This window comes from Periophthalmus magnuspinnatus, chromosome 4 (assembly GCF_009829125.3).
Source record: "Periophthalmus magnuspinnatus isolate fPerMag1 chromosome 4, fPerMag1.2.pri, whole genome shotgun sequence".
Taxonomy (NCBI): Eukaryota; Metazoa; Chordata; class Actinopteri; order Gobiiformes; family Gobiidae; genus Periophthalmus; species Periophthalmus magnuspinnatus.
The window spans coordinates 19,475,705-19,495,941 of NC_047129.1; the positions used below are offsets into that span (position 1 = coordinate 19,475,705).

The following is a 20,237-nucleotide window of genomic DNA, read 5'->3' on the forward strand; positions in this document are numbered from 1 at the left end:
TAATCCCAAGCATTGGCCCATAGACGAATCGGCCTGTCACGATAACACATTTTGAAACTCGATATATGGCTACAGGGAAATACAGCGATAAATGGTAATATTGAAACTACTTTACGTCACTGACACAACGGCAATAATGCAAGATAATCCCAGTGAAGCATTTTTAAATAGACAGTGTCATTAAAAGACTTGAGCTGTAACCAATAAACAGCAGAATGATCATTTTAAATCTCATCATATTCCAACAAAAACACCCCAAATCTCCCCATTTTTCCAAAGAAATTGTAAAAACGATACATCTGAGCCATAAAACATACTGTTCCAGGTTTGACATATAGAAGGATAAGCTGATATAGTCATTATCGTGAATGTAAAAAGTTTCTACATAAACTCTGTGTTTCTCTGATTCCTCTGTGTGTTTCTGTGTCCACAGCCCTGTTGACTTGTCGTCCAGACGAGTTCCAATGCGGTGATGGGTCCTGTATCCACGGCACCAAACAATGCAACAAAATCCACGACTGTCCAGACTACAGCGACGAGGCCGGCTGCGTCAACGGTACAGTAACGTCACACCTGCACACACCTGCACACACACACACACACCGCTGGGTTTATGCAGCTAATCAGACTTTAACTGAGAGAGATTCAGTCACGTCTAATTATCAGCGATCAGCTCGGGACGTTTTAATCAAGATATCGACAGCCAATTCTCTGTCAGTCAAAGTATATGGTTTGGAGCAGAGTTCAGAGTCTGTATTGTTTATGTTCAGGAAATTAATACTATAAAATTGATTTATTTTTGTTGTCATAGCGCTCACACACAGGCGGATTTACAGTTAATAGTTAGGCTTTGTGCATAGTTGATAGACAATAGAGTGAAGTGAGTGTAAACCATAGTCTGTATAAAGAAGTGGGATAAGTTTGGCTTCAGTCAAATGAAGCTCATCGAGGCTAGCAGTTATAGCGGCCAATTTGGAGCTAAGTCTAAGGCTAGCGGAAGCAACCACAGGGAAAGAAGGCGCCTGATTTGTCTGTTATTATCATATCTTGATTTACAGACACAATAGCAAAATAAAAAACACCAGGATCATGTAGAGTGGGTGGATATGAACATTTAAGACCAAAATTACGAGTCTGAAAGCAACAGTTACAGAGAGAGGACAGTTTTTCAATAGAAAGTGAACTGAAGCCAGAGTCGATAGAACCAGAAGCGCTTCCTATGTGGAACGTGGCTAGCAGGTTAGCTACGTTCCAAAGATATATACTATGTCTATTGTGTAAACTTATACTTGGGCTAGATAGCAAAATAAAGAAAGGGGAGATAATTTAAGACTATAGGAAGAAGGTGATTGAGAGGGGGAACCAGAGAGATTGAGGTGGTTGATGGTTTTACTGCTGCGATGAAGATCTTTATTTGCAGAATGTAGCTAAAGCAGGATCTAAAGAGGAGAGAGAGAGTGCATTTATTGATAGATTGAGAGGTGATTGGTTGAAAGGCAAAAATGGCAAGTTGTGATTGGCTGATGGTAACAAACAAGTGGCAAAATACAGGAATTATTATAGGTTTGTGGTCTTCCTGGTTAAAATTACACATTATTGCTTTAGTGTCCTATTTTCAATGTTCACATCAGTCTTTCAAATTCTCCTCCTCTCTTTGTCTCCTCAATTCCTCTTTCCCTCTCCTCCTTTCTCTCTCCTCCTCCTCCTCTCACCCCCCCTCTCCTCCTCTCCTCTTTCTGTCTCCTCCTCCTCCTCATCTCACTCCCTCTCTCCTCCTCTATTGTTCAGTTTTTAGACAATCATGAGATCTTAGATTAAAAATTCCCTTGTCAAAGTTCAACAAATAAGTGAGATATTCAGGCAGTCTAGTTGATAGTGTCTGTTTGATCCGAAGGTTGCTGGTTCAAATCCCGCTCTCAACATAAACATCATTGGTAGAGCGATCACATCCACTGACTCTCAGGTTGATGGTACAATTCCAGCTCCCACAGATGAATGCTATATTTGTGTCCTTGGGCAAGACACTTAATCCACCTCACCCCCAGTGTCTGTGTACACTGGTGTATGAATGTGTGTGTGAATGTGTGAGTGGTTCCTTGATGTAAAGCGCTTTGAGCCTTGAAGGTGGCAAAGTGCTATAAAAATGTGACCGTTGACCATTTTACCTTTTAGTCCCATATAAATACATTTCATAAATACATTTATACAGTGTTGTTCTGACAGACAGTGACGGACGACCTACTTTTCCATAGAGTGAACAGTGATGGGTTTTAAGTTCATCAGCTGTTATGAAACGAAGGACGGAGTGAAAGAGTGGAGCAGAAGGTTTCAAAGCAGAATGTACATCGTATCTCCATAAAGTTATACAGAAAGAAAGGTGCTTGAGTGCAGAAGATTTTTGATTACAAAGTATAGGTTTGCAAATCGATTCACTCGTTAAGCAGAACGGCACAGGCGGGGGTTACTGGCTGCAGTTTTTTTCCCACCCCTCTGAAGAAAATCCTTTTAAATAAATGTTTGCGCTTAAAGTAAAAGATAAAACAGAAAAAGACTACAGGATATTGTCAGGATAGGTCTCCATGTTTGCCTTAAATCCTCTTTGATGCATATGAAACCTGTCGAGCATGAAACAAGTTACGCCGTACACGCGCTTATGTACTCAAAGATATTCTAAAGTTGAGCAAAGATATTACAGAAAGTTGCGTATTTAAATGATCTTTTTAAAGTGGGGCTGTGCAAAGTTCGTATCCACACCAACTCCTTAGGGTGTTATTTTAGTTTCAAGCCATTCCAGAGATGCAGACATAAGCACAGGCTCGAAACATAAAGTTTAGCTATATTTTGTAGCTGCAAGCAAAACAGGATAATAGAGAGAAAAAAGGAACAAGCAACGAAAACTTATTGTGTTCTGTCACTCAAAAGTAAAGCTGCAGTTTGTAATAATAGCCACTTACAAAAGCTTAGATCTGTGTTATTCTGTACACAGATATGGTCAGACAAATCAGTATTTTCATTCATAATGCTTCTGTAATGGTCCTGAAACTGCAGTGTGTGTTAGGGCTGCACAATATGAGAAACACATGTGTATTTGATAGCTATGTTTTGTTTTGTGATATATTTGCAGTGTATTATTGTGAGATGTTAGTTAAGATCATTTACAAGTGAACAAAATCTCAGGGTCTTGTTCATGAGTGAGGATTTTGGTCTGGTCCTGGTTTAGTCCTGGTTTAGTCCTGGTTTAGTCCTGGTTTAGTCAGGGTTTAGTCCTGGGTCAGTGAGGGGAGGATGGAGCGTGAAACTGACAGATGGATTCAGTGTCCAAAGGCAAAGCTCTACAGATCTCTGTTCCTGTCCTCACCTATGGTCATGAGCTTTGGGTAATGACCGAAAGAACAAGATGATGGATACAAGTGGCCGAAATGAGTTTCCTTCACAGGGTGGCGGGACGCTCCCTTAGAGATAGGATGAGGAGCTCTGTCACACGAGAGGAGCTCGAAGTAGAGACGCCGGTCCTCATGGAGAGGAACAGTTGAGGTGGCTCAGGCATCTGTTCCGGATACCTCCTGGACGCCTGGGAGCTGTTCCGGGCATGTGCCACCAGGACAGGGACTATGTGTCTCAGCAGTCCTTGGGGCCCCACTGGAGGAGCAGGAGGTGTCTGAAGTGAGGGGACTTTGGGAGTCCCTGCTTAGACAATAAAATAGACTTTTGTCTATGTGAGAGGTTTAACCTCACATAACAAATGGTTTCAGACTGGACTTTCTGGCTTGTCTTCTAAATCTGTGTTTATGAATATTTCCACCATGTCATCTTTTAAGACTTTACGTTTGAATATTTACACTGTGCTTTTGTTTTGACCAGTGACCAAATGCGATGGCCCAAAGAAGTTCCGCTGTAAGAACGGAGAATGCATCGACACCAGCAAAGTGTGTGACAATGTGAAGGACTGTAAAGACTGGTCTGACGAGCCCATGAAGGAGTGTGGTGAGTCTGAACACTATCACAACACTCAACAGGCCAGTCGGATTTAACACAGACGGGGACAGTTAAAATAAATATGTCTCAAAGACAGATTCTTGTTATATTACAGCAGGATCTTGAGTCTCATTACTAATAGAAATGATCAGGTTCAACATTTGCACATTTACCTTTTGGATATTTCATGGCAAAGTACAATGTAATCAATAGGAAAATCTGTCTCTTGCGCCCCCATCTGGAAGTATGACATCATTACGTTTTAGAATCTGGGGCTGCAGATGTAAATGAGCCCAAACTCTGGTACAATGCATCAAATGGCATATTTTAAGTTTACATGGTGCCTTTTTAAGTAAATAAATTATAATTAAAATCTGAAAAGCACACATATTAACTGAAATTTCTGGTATCACAAACACAGATTATTATTTCACATTTTAAACATATTTTACCTGTTCTCAAATGTAGTGAAGTAAAAGCAAAAAGTATCAACTGGGAATAGGAAATATCCAATTTTGACTAAACCACACAGCAACCAAAGAATGCAAAACAAAAACACAGAGTTATGCAAAATATAGATCGAGAGATTTCCACGGCTCTATATATCCTGTTCTTTGCATACACAGTAATTCTCCTCTAGTGTGTGTGGGCACTTCTGAGCATACACAGCTTCATTTGATCAAACCAGGCTAAATCAGGACATTATTCCACAGCCTTGTTAGGATCAAATCAGCATCTCTCCCCTCTGGTGCCATCTTAGGCCGGGTGACGTGACCGGACTGCAAGCCCCGTAGAGCCCCATGCATTCTCCGCACCCCGTAGATAATTACCACTTAGCCAGCCGCAGTCACGGAGCTTGCACCCAACAGCGAAGTGAGAGCTATAGAAATAAATATAGCCCAGTGTACCTTAAAGTCTCCAAGTGATTTGATATAGCCTGGTTCTGAGAGGTCTGATGAGGGCATAAGGAACGATATGGAAGAGTGGTGCCTTTACGCTCGCTCTGATGTTCGTGCTTTGAAGTACACTGTAATGATGAGGCAGGCCAAGCGGATTATCATTCATATACGGGATCGATGGGAATTCCCACGTCTTCATATAGTTTGAATGACGGTTATCATTATAACCAGGTTGCTTTTACCTCCACCAGCATCAGAGCAGGAGAAGATGTGATCAGGCCTGTCACGATAACAATTTTTGAAGTTCGATATATTGCTGTAAAGTAAATACAGAAGATAAACGATGATATTGAAACCAAACCCTGAAACAGAATTATCCACAAATGGAATATAAAATGCTCTGTTCCACTTTGTGATGTTATGAAGCGGTAGTTTTCAAGTTAACAGCTTTTTTGAACAACTTCTACTTTAAGAGATTGGCAATTCCAGGGCTGAATTTATCCAAATGATTCTAGTGAAGGTGTATAGAGTTTAAAAACACAGCGGTGCACTCCCTGTATTACCACATGATGACGTCTGCAGGGTTTGTGTGTTAAACATGTGTGAATGAAACAAAACACAACTCCAGGTCTGTTTGTGATGAGGAAACAACATTAAAACAGATCAGAGAAAGGCGTAATATGGACCTTTTAATGCCCCAATAAGATTTGAGGTTCTTTGATGGATCTCCTAAAATCTGCTCTAAATGATCCATTCACTGCCTCAATGGTCCCACTGAGTCGTCCTCTTTGGTCCTACGCATACATTTTGCAAAAGTGCATTGATGTAGTGCAATTTTCATAAGCTTCTGGTTCCATGTACAGGTGTTCAGTGCTTTTTTCCAGTCTATTTTTACACCTGGCCCTCTCACTACTGCAGCTGTGGTACAAACCTGCAGCCTCAGAGCCTGAATCTTTTATGTAAACGTAATGAAGGAGCTGGTTCACTTTCACTCCGCTCCCTGGAGCCTCTTTCAAAAGACAAAGGGATAAATGGAGGATGAGGAACTGATACAAAAAGGAAGGGAGTGGAAAGGGAAGGACGACTGACAAGAGAGCAAAGTGTTGGACCGGGATAGACAGAATGGCGTGAATGGAGAGGATGGAGTGAGGGAGTGTGTAAGGGGAGGTGGAGAGGTGAAGTAGTACCAGACAGTAACAATGGATTCAGTGGAGCCTCTTGATTTGCACTGAGCAAATACAAAAGGTCCAGAGTCTAGACTACAGCTATTTCTGCAAACATCTCAATAGAGTCATTGAAAGTCTTTTTGACTGAGAGAAACGAGTCTGAACCAGGACTAAGAAATAAAACACAGGGAAAATGAAACCACATGTGGAATAAATCCAGAGTAAAGACAAGGCAAGTTTATTTGTTTATCACAATGGGTACGCAAAGTCGTTCTAAACCAGCCAGAACTAAACCAAGTGTGAGGTTTTTTCTGAGCAAGGACTGGACCAGAAATACACCCAGGTCTGGAATCAATGCCCAAATATGAAACTGTTTAAACAAATCTATAAAGGCATGACCATAGCAGTGAATACAGAAGAAAGAAAGTGCTGAAGAAGAAATTTGAACTCTTTGTGTTGCCATGAGTCAGTCACTTGAACATCCCCCTAACTGTTCTCTTCTTTTTCAGGTGTGAACGAGTGCGCGGATCACAATGGCGGCTGCTCCCACCTGTGCAGAGACCGCAGGATTGGATATGAGTGCGACTGTCCCCCCGGATACAAGCTCCTGGACAAGAAGACGTGTGGAGGTAACTCTACCTCTGTCTGATGATTTAGCACTGATGGACCATGGCATGGTCGGGGAAAATGATTGTATAGAGTAGTCTTTACCAACCAGGAGGTCAGGACCCACATTAGGGTCCCTAAAGATTATCGGGGTCTGCTGGGCTTCTTAGAAAGAGGCCAAAAATAGATTGTATTGTATTTGTATTTCTGAACACAAGGGCGACTGTAGGCCGTAACCCACGTCAAAACAAGAGCATCTGTCTCAACTCACTAGAGCCAGTCTCCTAAACAGACCAGTAATTGACCGATGGAACCTTCACATCAACGTCATAGCAACCAAGTGTCACAAACAAAAGCAAACAAAAAATTATTATAGGTCTATTTTTCCTTATAAAACTATATTTAAAAGAAGAATGTCAGTGTCACCAGTGTATCCACAGGTAAAATATCAGTCCCTGGGTGAAAATGGAAGCATTTTATAGAGTTGAAATGGTTCATTTAAAATAATGGTAGTATTTGCAGTAGTAGTGGTTTGTACAAGGTTCCAAACTAGCAGAGGATCATATTTTCGACTGAGTGGTGGGTCCCCTTTCATTCTTGTTGCTCATTTTCTTCATTTTAGATTTATGGTCTGTAGAGATACAGTGATATGGGGTTTTATCATGGCCAATGCTGATACCGATTGATTAGAATCCAGAGTAACCCATGGCCGATGAGGTCTGATATTTTTTGGTTGATATATAGTGCCGATTTTGATATTTTTTTTCCAACATAAACTATTTTAATTGATTACAAACTCATCTGCCTCAATGTTCTACTACAGATTGGATAAAAGAGCTGAATAGTCATCTTTTGTGTAGTGTTCACTTCGCACTAAAATTTTAAAACTTTTTGCTGTTTTTTTAGGCAGCAGGTTGACCAAAACAAAATATCGGCCTCTGCTGGAGATTTAAGGCCCGTAGCCGATCCACTAACTGCAAATAATGACCTGATATAACAGCCACCTGATATATGGGTCTATCTCATAGACTGCATAAAGAAGTGAACTAAGTGAGTGTGATGTCACCCACAGCGTTCAGCTCCAAATGAAGCTCATCGAGGCTAGAGCAGTTATAGCGGACAATTTGGCCCAGTTCCAATTACGACCACAGTATCATAGGAACCAAAGAGCCAATCTGGAGCGAGGCTGATGCGGGTAACCCCTCTTACTGCCCGCACTGCTGGTTTAGCAGGGAGCGGACGCTTGGCAACACTGTCAATCAAACCTGTTGCTAACACTGGGAGAGAGACTTTGGGGAAAGAAGGATTTGATTGTTTTTAATGTTCGTATCTTGACACAAGAGAGGGGACACAGTTTTTCAATAGAAAGGGAATTGAAGCCAGAGTCAATGGAGCCGCAAGCGTACCCATGCTCACTTCCTATCGCGGCGGCTAGCAGATTATCTATGTCTATTTATTTTTATATATATATATATATATATATATATATATATGTATATATATATATATATATATATATATATACAGTTTATGGTCTGTCTCTAATTTTCTAGTTACTTCCCCAAATCAAATGACTACAGATATAAATATTATGAGACTGTTCCATTCTCACACGTTCAGCACACGTTCTCAAAAGCCACGCACAACTAAACCTCTCCATTATTAATCAAGCGTTTTGCACAGAGCCGTGTGTCTCATTATATATTTGTTGTGTTTCCTTCACAGACATAGATGAGTGTGAGAACCCTGACGCCTGCAGCCAGCTCTGCATCAACTACAAAGGAGACTTCAAGTGCGAGTGCTACGAAGGCTTTGAGATGGACCCAGTCTCCAAAGCGTGCAAGGCTGTCGGTAAGATTTCAAACATTACAACCACAATATCTCTGCAGTGGTGGAGGTACAGACCCGGACTTGAACTTGGCAGATCTTCTTGCCCCCCCTCCCCCCATATCCATTTTGTCATGGCCGATGCCGATACCGAGTTATTAGAATCCAGAGAAACCCATGGCCAATAAGGTCTGCTGATATTTTTTGGCTGATTTGTAGTGCCAATTTTTCATATTTTTTTCCCCAAATAAACAGTTTTAATTGATTACAAACTCATCTAGCTCCCTGTTTTAATACAGATTGTATAAAAGAGCTGAGTAGGCGCCTTTTGTGCAGTGTCCACTTTGCACTAAAATGTTCAAATGAATCTTTATACTGTTTTTTTAGGCAGCAAGTCGACCAAAACAAATTATTGGCCTCGGCTGAAGATTTAAAGCCCATGGCCAATACACAAACTGCAAAAAGAGGCCTAAAATAACGGCATTACAACAGAGGTGAAGGTATAGACCCGGACTTGAACTTGGCTGATCTTCTAGTTCTTTTTTCCCCATATGGTCCTCAATGGTCCATTCTTTAGTCAACTTTTTACTTATTTTTTAACCAGAATGACCCAGATTCCTACATTTTTGTGTGAATTGTTGTACTTTTTGGAGATAGACAGCTGTAGACTCCTTTGCACCTACTTATTAAGTCAAAATAAATCTTCTTACAAGTCTCATTTAGCCAATCCAGAGCTCTGTTGCTAAAGGCAGTGACCTCGGGGAAAGAAGGCACCTTATTTGTCTGTTACAAGTGTTTATATCTTCTTTCACGGACAAAATGGTGACATAAAAACCCCAGGATCATGTAGAGCAGGTTAATACGAACATTTAAGACCAAAATGACGAGTCTGAAAGCAGCAGTTACAGAGAGACGGGACACAATTTTTCAATAGAAAGTGAAACGGAGCCAGAGTCGATGGATCCGGAAGTGCGTCTATGATCACTTCCTATTTGGAACATGGCAGCTAGCAGGTTAGCTATGTCCATTTATATGCACAGTCTATGGGCTCTTCCTGTATAAATAAAGATAAATGAAAACAAAACCTAGCACTACAGCTGAGATCAACTGTCAAATGATTGTTTTAATATTTTAGTTTCAGTTCAAAATTCACAGTTCAAATTTGATCAAAACACCAGGAGACATTTTGGTTTGAATTACCTCAAACTGCGTCGCGGTTTGATATGTTTGAAGGTATTGAAATACAAATCTAATTGAGTCCTAAAAGAGTTTGAAAATGCTCTTCAACTCATCTGAACTGTAATATTTCACACACTATTATTAATCTAATCAGGCGCTTCTTTACATCTGCTTTTTTTACATCACCATAGCAGATACTTGGTCCACCTCCACGTCCCACGCACTCAGTCCCACTGTGAGGCCTCGGTAAAGATGGCCACTCTTTGTATTCAGGAGCTCCTCCACAATCTGTGCAAAGATAAATATTTGCTGTCTTTCTCTGGCAGCGCTCGCTAATGAAAAGTGTGTGGCCAGCTGCCTGTGCGCTCCCCGGAGTGTGAGGGAGGGAGGGCCGCATGGGGTGACTGGGGTAAACAGCTTTGACCAGAGGGGATGAAAAGTACACATGTGGGTTTAAGGAGCAGTGGAGATGGAGAGTTATGTGTCTAATTTCAGTGGATATGGAGATAAAGTGAGATTAGGAATTTAAAGTGTACATATAAATGGACATAGCTAAACTGCTAGCTGCCGTGTTCCAAATAGGAAGTGATCTTGGGCACACTTCTGGCTCCTTTGACTCTGGCTTCAATTCACTTTCTATTGAAAAACTGTGTCCCCTTTCTCTGTAACTGCTGCTGTCAGACTCATCATTTTGGTCTTAAATGTTCGTATTAACCCGCTCTACATGATCCTGGGGTTTTTATTTCACTAATGTGTTTGTAAATCAAGATATGAACATTAATAAAAGACAAATCACGCACCTTCTTTCCCCAAACACAACTCCAGGTCTGTTTTGAGGAGGGAACAGCATTGTAACATGGATTAAACCTCACAAGAGTCAGTTTTATGTAATACAGGAGCTTTAAACCAAAATGAAGACTGTATCTGAAGTGGTGTGTTCACGTTCAGTTCATTTTCTTTTAGCTTAATGTAAACGCTAAAATGTTCTGGAAAAGTTAAGTGCGAAAATGTCAGATTATCTCCTGCTTTAAATCAGCATGTTTATTTTACGCCCGTGAACTTTTCAGAGAGAGGAGAGGAGGCGGAGCTCTTAGTGATCGCATCCATCTGCCCAGAGCCCCGTGACTATAGACCATGTGCTAATGAGGCTCAGAGCGCAGAAACTCTCTCTCTCAAACTCAGTGTCAGAAAAGACCTGTCCATCTCCTCATGCATCTGTGTGTCTGTCTCTGACGTCGGCATGTTGGTACTTTTCAAATTCTACAACTTGATAATGTCCTGTGGTGGAAGGTAACAAAGTACAAGTAGTAAAGTACTATACTTACCTAGAATTTTAAGGTATATGTACTTTACTTATGTGCATTTTACAGTGAATACTTTTCACTTTTACTTCACTACATTTGAGAGCTGTATCTGTATTTTCTATTCCACTACATTTTTTGAACAGGACTGAAATAGAAAAGCCAAAAGTAAAACAGAAAGTTGTAGGTTGTGAAGACGTTTTCACTGCTCATCCAAGTAATTCCAGTAATGTGGTCTAGTCCATTCAGGTTAGTGAAGAGTGTAGTGAGTGTTACATTGGAGAAACTAAACAGCTTCTCCATAAGAGGATGTACCAACACCGTCGAGAGAACAGCTCAGGACCCCAGTCTGCTGTGACACTAACCACTCCTGACCTGCTTACAATTTCAGTGTAGTTAGCTCCTCCCTCCAGACAGGTATAAGGCAGTGTCCATCAGTAATCTGACCAGAACTGAAGAAGTGGGTTGGATGAGCAGCCAAACGTCTTCACTCCTACAACTTTTTCTCCAGTTGACAGATTTAACTTTTGGCTATTACTATGGATCAGACCTGGACGACTGAGGGATTGCACAGACATCAGGACTAAAAACTAAAAAGTACTTTTCATATAATTTGAGGGATTATTTTGAGCATGTTTGTGGTAACATCCTGCCTCCATTGGTTGTATAAGGAACAGGACTAACGGAGTGTGGCGTCATCCCCTAAACGTTTTCAACTCTAGAAAGAAAAAAGGCTAACTATGCAGGATAACTGAAACGCTAATCTGTCCAAACACAACTGCACATATTTGTTTTCTTGTTTTGCTCCGTAAAGTCACCTCCAGTAAAGTTACCTGAATCCCCCTCGCTCCGTCTTATCCTCCGTGTTTGTACATCTCTCCTCTGACAGCACTAAACCATTGGGGCAGATTTGCGGCGGCTCTGGCTCGTGTCTCTGTGTGAAGAAGATGAGGAGAGACAGAAGAAGAGCTTGAGTTATTGTTTGTTATTGAGGTGTTGTTTATTCCGAGGCACAAAGGCCACATGGCTATAAATACAGATCTGCTGTCTGCCGAAGCTGAGGTAATGTGCAGTTAATGAAGCCGGTCCACTCCCATACAGACAGTCCCCAGTGAAGGAGGAACCGGCTCCGTCTGTATCTGATGTGACTGCGGGCGACGTGGAGATTTTATTTTCACATATTGAAGGCTGCAGGAGAATGCTAACTGCACTGCGGAGAGTTCGGCTCAAGAACAAAGACGTAATGACTTTTGGATTATAAAAGTTTGGAAAAGAGGTTTTGAAGTTGTCGATGGATGTCGTTAGATGGGATTTGGGGAAGTTACGCAACCAGTATGTTATAGGAAAATGACCATTTTATCCATTTCAAAGCAATGTGTTTCTTCTCTGTACAAGGAAAATTAGACATAATGTTCCCCTACTTTGGGGATATTTGGATGAGGCGAAAAACAATAGCTGCTAGCTTCAAAGTTGAATCTTTTGAAATACAGTGGTCCCTCGTTTATCGCAGGGGTTACGTTCTAAAAATAACCAATAGGCGAAATCCACATCAGCTTTATTTTTTACCATTATTCTATATGTTTTAAGGCTGTAATACCCCTCACCTCACACTTTATACACTTTTCTCAGACAGGCATTAACTTTTCTCATATTTATCTTTTGTTTAATTAAATTAATAGTGACTCACGTGTATTTCACAGTTCCTCTGACCGTGCCTCTTCGTCCTGGTGCCGCTCCGCTGTAGTGTCGATCAAACATTTATGTAAATTTGTCTGAACACATTCTGTACTGTACAGGAGACACCGCACAGAGGAGACTGATGGACAATGGTCTAGAGTCCCTTAGCCAATCAGGACGCAGGACACAATGCACGTTTATATGCCGTAAAAGATGCTGCGAATCAGCAAGGCCGTGAAAGGTGAACTTCAATATAGTGAGGGACAACTGTAACTCTAAATCACAATTCCCAGAGTGGCTCTTTAGATATTTTCAACATATTGCACTGTTCTAGTGTAAGGAAACAGCCAAATTTCTTCTTGTTGCATATTTTCCGAACGCAAAGGCTACTGTCAGCTGTAACCCAAAACAAGAGCAGAACAAGAGCAGTCTCAACTCACTCGAGCCAGTCTCCAACCAAGACCAGTAACAGTAACTTGTCGGCATAGCAACTAAGTGCCACAAACAAAAGCCGTTATGCTAACAACAACACAAACATTTACAAGAACAACAAATTATGTGTATGTTTAACTCTGAGCTAAACATAAAACATTGCATCATTACAATAGATTAGATTAGTATATTTGTCATTTCTATGTTAAAAATAAAAACAAAATTACGTTTTCACAGCCTCCGTGATTCGGTACAACAGTAGATGTAGTAAAAGTATAATATAGAGTCCAGTCAGAGTCTCTGGTCTAACAGCCTGACCGCTGTGGGCAGAAGCTGTAGAGCATTTGAGTAGTTTTGTAGATCAACTTTTGGCCGTGGACCTGGCGAAGAATCAAAGTAAAAGCACTAAAAAAAACGTGTAGGCAGAGACCACCACAAATGCCAGTCGGGCTGCCATCTTGGCTGTTTCAGTTTGTATCTCCTCTGGAAGGGCTTTGGTCATATTTGGTATTAAACATCTGTAGCATCTCAAAGGTTCATCGCTAGCTTCTTTCACAACATAAAGATTTTAAAGATAGTGTCTGAAAACTAAAATCTGTTCTTGTTCCTTGTGTGATCTAATGACAAAAATAATCGTTCTTTTTCGGCTCATAATATACTGATATCTCTACAGAAAAAATACATAGCAATTCATCACACTCCAGCCTTCTGTCTATACGACTCAACCCACTTCAGGGAGAGTTCACAATTACAAAGAGTCACACTCCACAGCTCGTTTCAATAGGAAAGTATTTTAATCCTGAACTGTTTCACTCTGTTTATTTCACACTGACACAGAACGTCCAGATAATTAAAAAACAAGTTAATATCAAATGTGTTAAAGGTCATTTATTATGTCAAATTAACTCTTGTAGCTTTAAGTCATGTTTTAATGCTGTTCCCTCCTCAAAAACAGACCTGGAGTTGTGTGAATTAAACAAAAATACTCCAGGTCTGTTTGTGATGAGGAAACAACATTAGAACAGAGATCTGAGACTCTTTAAACTCCTGAGGACCATCATCACAGAGAAAGATGAGTTTTGAGGTGGAGCCAGAACTTGTGACAGAAATGTATTGGTCAAAGTTGTTGCTGTTCCCAGTTCATTTCACACTGGCTCCTTCATAACAGCATTACTCTGGGCCGTACACTCTGACACCGAGCGCACACGTTTCAGAATGGGTTTACAGCAGTGGTTGGATTTCCCATTTGACAAAAGCTCTTGACGCGAGACTCTGGTTTTTCTTTAAGTCTCCCAAATCTCATCTGGGACTAAACTTCACTTTCTAAAGTTGAAAGTTTCAAGTTTGGAAGGCTACAGAGATATTAAGTGTTAGCCGTGTTAGCTAGTCAAAATATTTCAACAAGTTGTAAGAGACCATCAAGGGATCAGCATGCAGATAATGTCAGATGCCTGTTAGAAAATACATACATATTCAAAATAAAAATAATTATATAGTAATAAGTTAATAATAAAACATTTTGTCATTGGATTCTATATTAAAGGTCCTATATTACACAAAACTGACCCTTGTGAGCTTTAAGTCATGCTGTTGAAAAAGCTGAACTTTTGACATTTGATGTACAGCGTCAACCAATCAGAGACTACACTCCAGTGATTTAGCGACGTCATTATCCAGAAAAAGTAGAAAGACATCAGCTACAAACTAGCGGCAACTTAATTATGTGGGGCAAGTCCTCTAGTTTAAAGGCTAGTCACAGACCCAGACTCCGTTGATGGGTTTATGTAATAAATACACTAAAGTCACCCTCTCAACCTGGTCTGCAGCGTTCACAAAGACACAGGGAAAACAAAACATCCAAAGGCACTCGCAGACTGCAACGGACGCTCTGGACGGGCATCAAGTATTTTTCTCCATTCAACTGGAGGCGTCCAACATGTTTTTGAAGCCCCAGTCTGAATGCAGCGTAATATGGGCCCTTTAAAGTGATATAAACTTTTTAAATCAACTTTATCACCAACATCTTTACTGCTCCTAATCCATTTTGTCGGCTTCTCATTTGGAAATATGCGGCTCACACTCCCAAACAGCAGGTTTGAAAATTTGTTTGTGTGTGCAAAATTAGCTATATGACGCTGCTGAATCCCGTTTATGTTGCCGTTTAAGAAAATGTAAACAATGGCATCTTGATTGCAGGAGAATAAAACACAAAAACACAAACGTCCAGAGGGTAAATTAAAAGCTCCGACACGTCCATTTTGAATCATTTGCCCCTTTAACCTGCAGTCGCCGGCGTTCACTGTTGCATCTTGAAAATAAACGTCTCCAAAGGTTAGCACATTAGCATGCAGGGCCACAAACTCGTGTTTTGTAGTTAACGCACTCACAATATAACAGATAATAGGCTGTTATGTAACTTCCTCCTTTTTCCCCTGACAGATGTTGGCAACGTAATCATTTCTGCCTAATTTTTGGCATGACCTCCCCAAACTGACAGTCCTTGACTTTGCCCCCTCCTTTAGTGTCGTTCTCATCACGATTTCATGTAATACGTCTAGACCGTCTGTTTTGCTGCAAAGGTCATCTCAGACCTCGCGTTTACCAAAATCTTTATTTTATTTTTGTAATTTTTTAAAATGTATTATTTATTTATTTATTTTATTTTTTTATTTACTTATATTTAGTAAGTTTTCTTTTTTTATTTGACTCCCCCTCTAAAAATATATATGATAAACGATAATATTTAAATCAAAGCAGGACTAGCTCCCAAATAATGTACAGTAGAGCTTATGTCAACAACATGTGAATGCTAACTGGAGGCACTGCTCTGTCTGAAGCTCTGTGACTCAAATTAGTTTAATCTGCGTTTTTATTTTAATATAATCTGACCCTTAAAGAGTTGACAAAGTTGGAGCGACGAAAGATGAGCTGATTTGTGCTGTTAAACAAGTCCCTTTCAAATAACATCACAGTCACAAGCTAGCTAGCGTTAGCCGACTGTCTGCCAATTACCACAGGCTCCAGAAAATGTGTTGTTTAAATCCATTTTGTAAGTTTTTTCTTGAAACTTATCACGCTGTGTTTGTTAGTGTGTACACCATTGTAACTGCTGAACATTCCTCCATAGACATACATGCAGTCCTCCCCGGCATGACCTCGCGGCAAAGTATCAACAAAAACTTCTTTGGAAATCTGTTCCCTTTCCTGACAGCATCACCGTGATAATATTAATCTTACCCAGTGCATTATCTTAATTGGCTCAGGGCGCAGGAGGCAGCCCCAATCTGGCAACCGCAGATCAAATACATCTCCAGCTCTGACTTCGTGTTAAGAGAGCTGACTGTTACTCTGCTGGAATTGACAAGTTAAGATAATATAGTACTTTTTTATAGCAGTTTTGAAATCGCCAAGTCTTAAGAAGTTAAATAGCATGACTCAGCCTTTTTAAGTCGAGATTTGTCTTGTAAAAATGAATCGGGGGGATTGTTAAAGCGGAGTCGGACAGTCGGAGAGCTGTCCTTATTATGGCTAATACTGTCATATTCTGACTATGAGGATGGGAATGGTGTCAAGGGGGGAGCTGTTATCCGTGGGCTAAGAAACTCTTGTCAAGTAAAACGCTCTGTTCCACCTTGTGATGTCATCATGTGGTGATACAGGAAGTGCTCCACTGTATTTTCAAGCTCCATACACCTTCACTGGAATCATTTTCGATGACTTCAGAGCTGGAATTGCCAATCTCTACTGAACTAAAGGTAAAATGAGCTGTTAAACTTGCAAGCTGACTGCTACTTCATGACATCACAAGGTGGAACAGAGCATTTTGAACTTTGGAGATGTATAAATGTCTGTGGAATCCCTCAGTTGTTCAGGTCTGATCCATAGCAAAAGGCAAAGTTTTAATCTGTCAACTGTACAAATCGTAGGAGTGAAGACTTTTTGCTGCTCTTCAGTTTTGGGTAGATTGCAGGTGGACCGCAATCTGGTGGTGTTCACAGTAATGTCCAAACATGACGAAAAGCCAAGGAACTGGAGGTTGGCAGCATTTGATGTTTATCTCAGAACACTGACTGTCCAGAAGCATCTTACGAGTTCAGATATTGCACCTAGCAAGTGTATACTCATCGTTTCCCTCTGGATCTTGTGCCTACGTCATTAAGTTTTATATATATACTCTTCAAAGTCTATAACAACATATTTGGCAAAGTGAAGCTTAGTAACTTACTGTGCTATGAGCTAATATCCACTCTCTTTTTCGTCTTGTTTGGACATTACTGTGAACACCACCAGATTGCTGTAAACCAGTAATCTGACCAGAACTGAAGAAGCAGCTTGGATGAGCAGCAAAACATCCTCACTCCTACAACAATTTGTCTAGTTGACAGATTTAAACTACGTCTTTTGCTTTGGAGATGTAGACAGACTAAAAATAAAGTGTTACTCAAGCATGTGTGAATGAAACAAAACGCAACTCCAGGTCTATTTTTGAGGAGGGAACAGCATTATAACATTACTTAACGCTCACAAGACGCCATTTTGTGTAATATAGAACCTTTAACGTGACATAAACACCCAGCGCTGGAGCATTGGAGCGTACATTAAAGTGAAATAATTTAATTCTGCTGCTAAAATTCTTACAAAAATATGAATGATTGTGATTATGGATTAAGTGAATACTCTTGACATCCATACTCCATAGTGTTATTTTGAGCACTTTTCCATTACAGCTTAATGTCTTAATAGGTCGACTGTAGAATATGAAAGTACTGCACACTTACCTCCACCTCGCTCTGTACCCTGCTGTCTCATGTTCCTTTAATACCTCTCCTTAATTACCCCTCTCCTCATTTCACTGCATCCTCTCTTTCATCCATCATTCTACCCCCCGTGTCTTCCCTGTTCTGGCTGGTGGAGTAGGTGGGTACAGTGGGTACAGTGGGTACAGTGGGTACAGTGGGTACAGTGGGCACGGAGCTTGTACAGGTGCTAAAGGATTGTGGCCCAGACTCACGTGAGGATGTCAGATTTATTTCTCCTTGTGCAGTCGGCCGAGGTAAAGCCACACTGAGAGGACATGGAGGTGTCAAGCTGCACACACATACACTCAGGCTTCTGCAGATGGAGTGGTGTTGTGAGCGGTGTAGTTATAGTCAAAGTGTAGTGGTAGATTTAGTACTAGTTGCCATGGTAACTGTTTGGATGTGGCATTAAAATAGTCGTCTACTCCTTATGTAATCGGATAGAACAAATAAAGAAATGTACACTTTTATCTGTCTTTAAATCAGACCTATTCTGCAACATCGAGCGTCGAACCTCCTCGTACACCTCTTCTTCCAGTTTATTCCTTCCTGTTCACTCCTCCTCTTACATCAGTCTGCCTTCTTCTGCTTCACTCCTCCTCTTACATCGCTTCTTCCAGCTCACTCCTCCTCTTACACCTCTTCTTCTGGTTCACTCCTTCTTCTGGTTCACTCCTTCTTATTGTTCACTCCTCCTATTCCACCAGTCTGCCTTCTTCCGGTTCACTCCTTCTGGTTCACTCCTCCTTCTGGTTCACTCCTCCTGGTTCACTCTTTCTCCTGGTTCACTCCTTCTCCTGGGTCATTCCTTCTTCTGGTTCATTCTTTCTCCTGGCTCACTCCTCCTCTTACACCTCTTCTTCCAGTTCACTCCTTCTTGTTGTTCACTCCTTCTTCTGGTTCACTCCTCCTGGTTCACTCTTTCTCCTGGTTCACTCCTTCTCCTGGGTCATTCCTTCTTCTGGTTCATTCTTTCTCCTGACTCACTCCTCCTCTTACACCTCTTCTTACAGTTCACTCCTTGTTGTTCACTCCTCCTATTCCACCAGTCTTCCTTCTTCCGGTTCACTCCTTCTGGTTCACTCCTTCTTCTGGTTCACTCCTTCTTCTGGTTCGCTCCTTCTTCTGGTTCACTCTTTCTCCTGGTTCACTCTTTCTCCTGGTTCACTCCTTCTCCTGGGTCACTCCTTCTTCTGGTTCATTCTTTCTCCTGGCTAACTCCTCCTCTTACACCTCATCTTCCAGTTCACTCCTTCCCTTACACCAGTCAGCCTTCTATTGGTTCACTCCTCCTCTGACACCAGTCTGCCTTCTTCCTGTTCACTCCTTGCACTAGTTTGACCTTGTGCTCTATATCCGAGTGCTTCATATTCCTGACTCATGGTTCCCCTGAGCTCCATAATGTTCCCTGTGTCTCCCTTCGCTCTGCAGAGTGCACTCGGCCGCTGTCTGCAGAGTAAAAATAGAAACCGCTTGACCGGGTCTCATTCTGGGCTGTTTAAGCTAACAGGGGCTTAGCAAACACTCTACTTTACTTAAACTACATTAGTGTGACTTCTGTATTTCTGTTCATCTCCATTGTAACTTAAGTATTGCACATTTATTGCACATATGTCTTAATATTTATGATGCAATTAGTAGAAACATGTTGCTCGTGTCCTTGGAAACAGGACTTTCTTATGTGTTGTAGTATCCGAGGTGTAGTTGTCGAATAGTGAGCGTTGTCCCATGTGTAATCCCTCAGTCGTCCAGGTGGGGTCCATAGCAACAGAAAATGAGTTTCTGCTACTTGGACAGGCCATGTTTTTAAAGATTGCAGTTTGCAATGGTGTAATATGACATAACAAAAATTGCAAAATGGTTCACTCGAATTTGACTGGCCAGATTTACTAACACACAAAGACTTTCATCAGTCTTAAAGTCTCTGAAAGTCGTTTTTTTCAAATGTCTTGTTCGTTCGTCAGTTTTTTGAATAATAATAAATGGGGTCCCACTGGAGGAGATGGAGGAAGTGTCTGGGGTGAGGGAAGACTGGGAGTCCCTGCTTAGACTGCTGCCCCGTGACTCAACCCCGGATAATTGTAAGAAAATGGATGGATGATAGCGATACATGAGTCCATCTTTTTCTGTTCCGATACCCATGTTGATACTTTGAGTTTAAGTATCTGCCAATCCTCGATATCAACCGATACCATCTTTAAACACAAATGGGGTTTGGTTAAATATTACTCAAATGTGTGTAACTGTTATTTAATATGTAAAGTAACAGAACAGAGATCGACTGGGCTTTTCATGGCCAATACCGATTGTTTAGAATCTAGAGAAACCGATGGCCGATAAGATCTGCCGATATTTTTGGGTCGATACGTTGGGGCT

At 41.0% G+C, this 20,237-nt stretch overlaps 1 protein-coding gene across 2 annotated transcripts in view; it reads left to right on the forward strand.

The window, feature by feature from the left end:
• The window catches only part of lrp8 (low density lipoprotein receptor-related protein 8, apolipoprotein e receptor), a 269,034-nt gene that overhangs the window by 202,159 nt on the left and 46,638 nt on the right, over positions 1-20,237 (forward strand). For both annotated transcript variants that reach the window (XM_033965471.2, XM_055221522.1), the window contains exons 6-9: positions 434-556; positions 3,862-3,984; positions 6,550-6,669; positions 8,372-8,497. In XM_033965471.2, the coding sequence (XP_033821362.1) occupies positions 434-556; positions 3,862-3,984; positions 6,550-6,669; positions 8,372-8,497 (492 nt within the window). The remainder of the gene's footprint in view (positions 1-433; positions 557-3,861; positions 3,985-6,549; positions 6,670-8,371; positions 8,498-20,237) is intronic.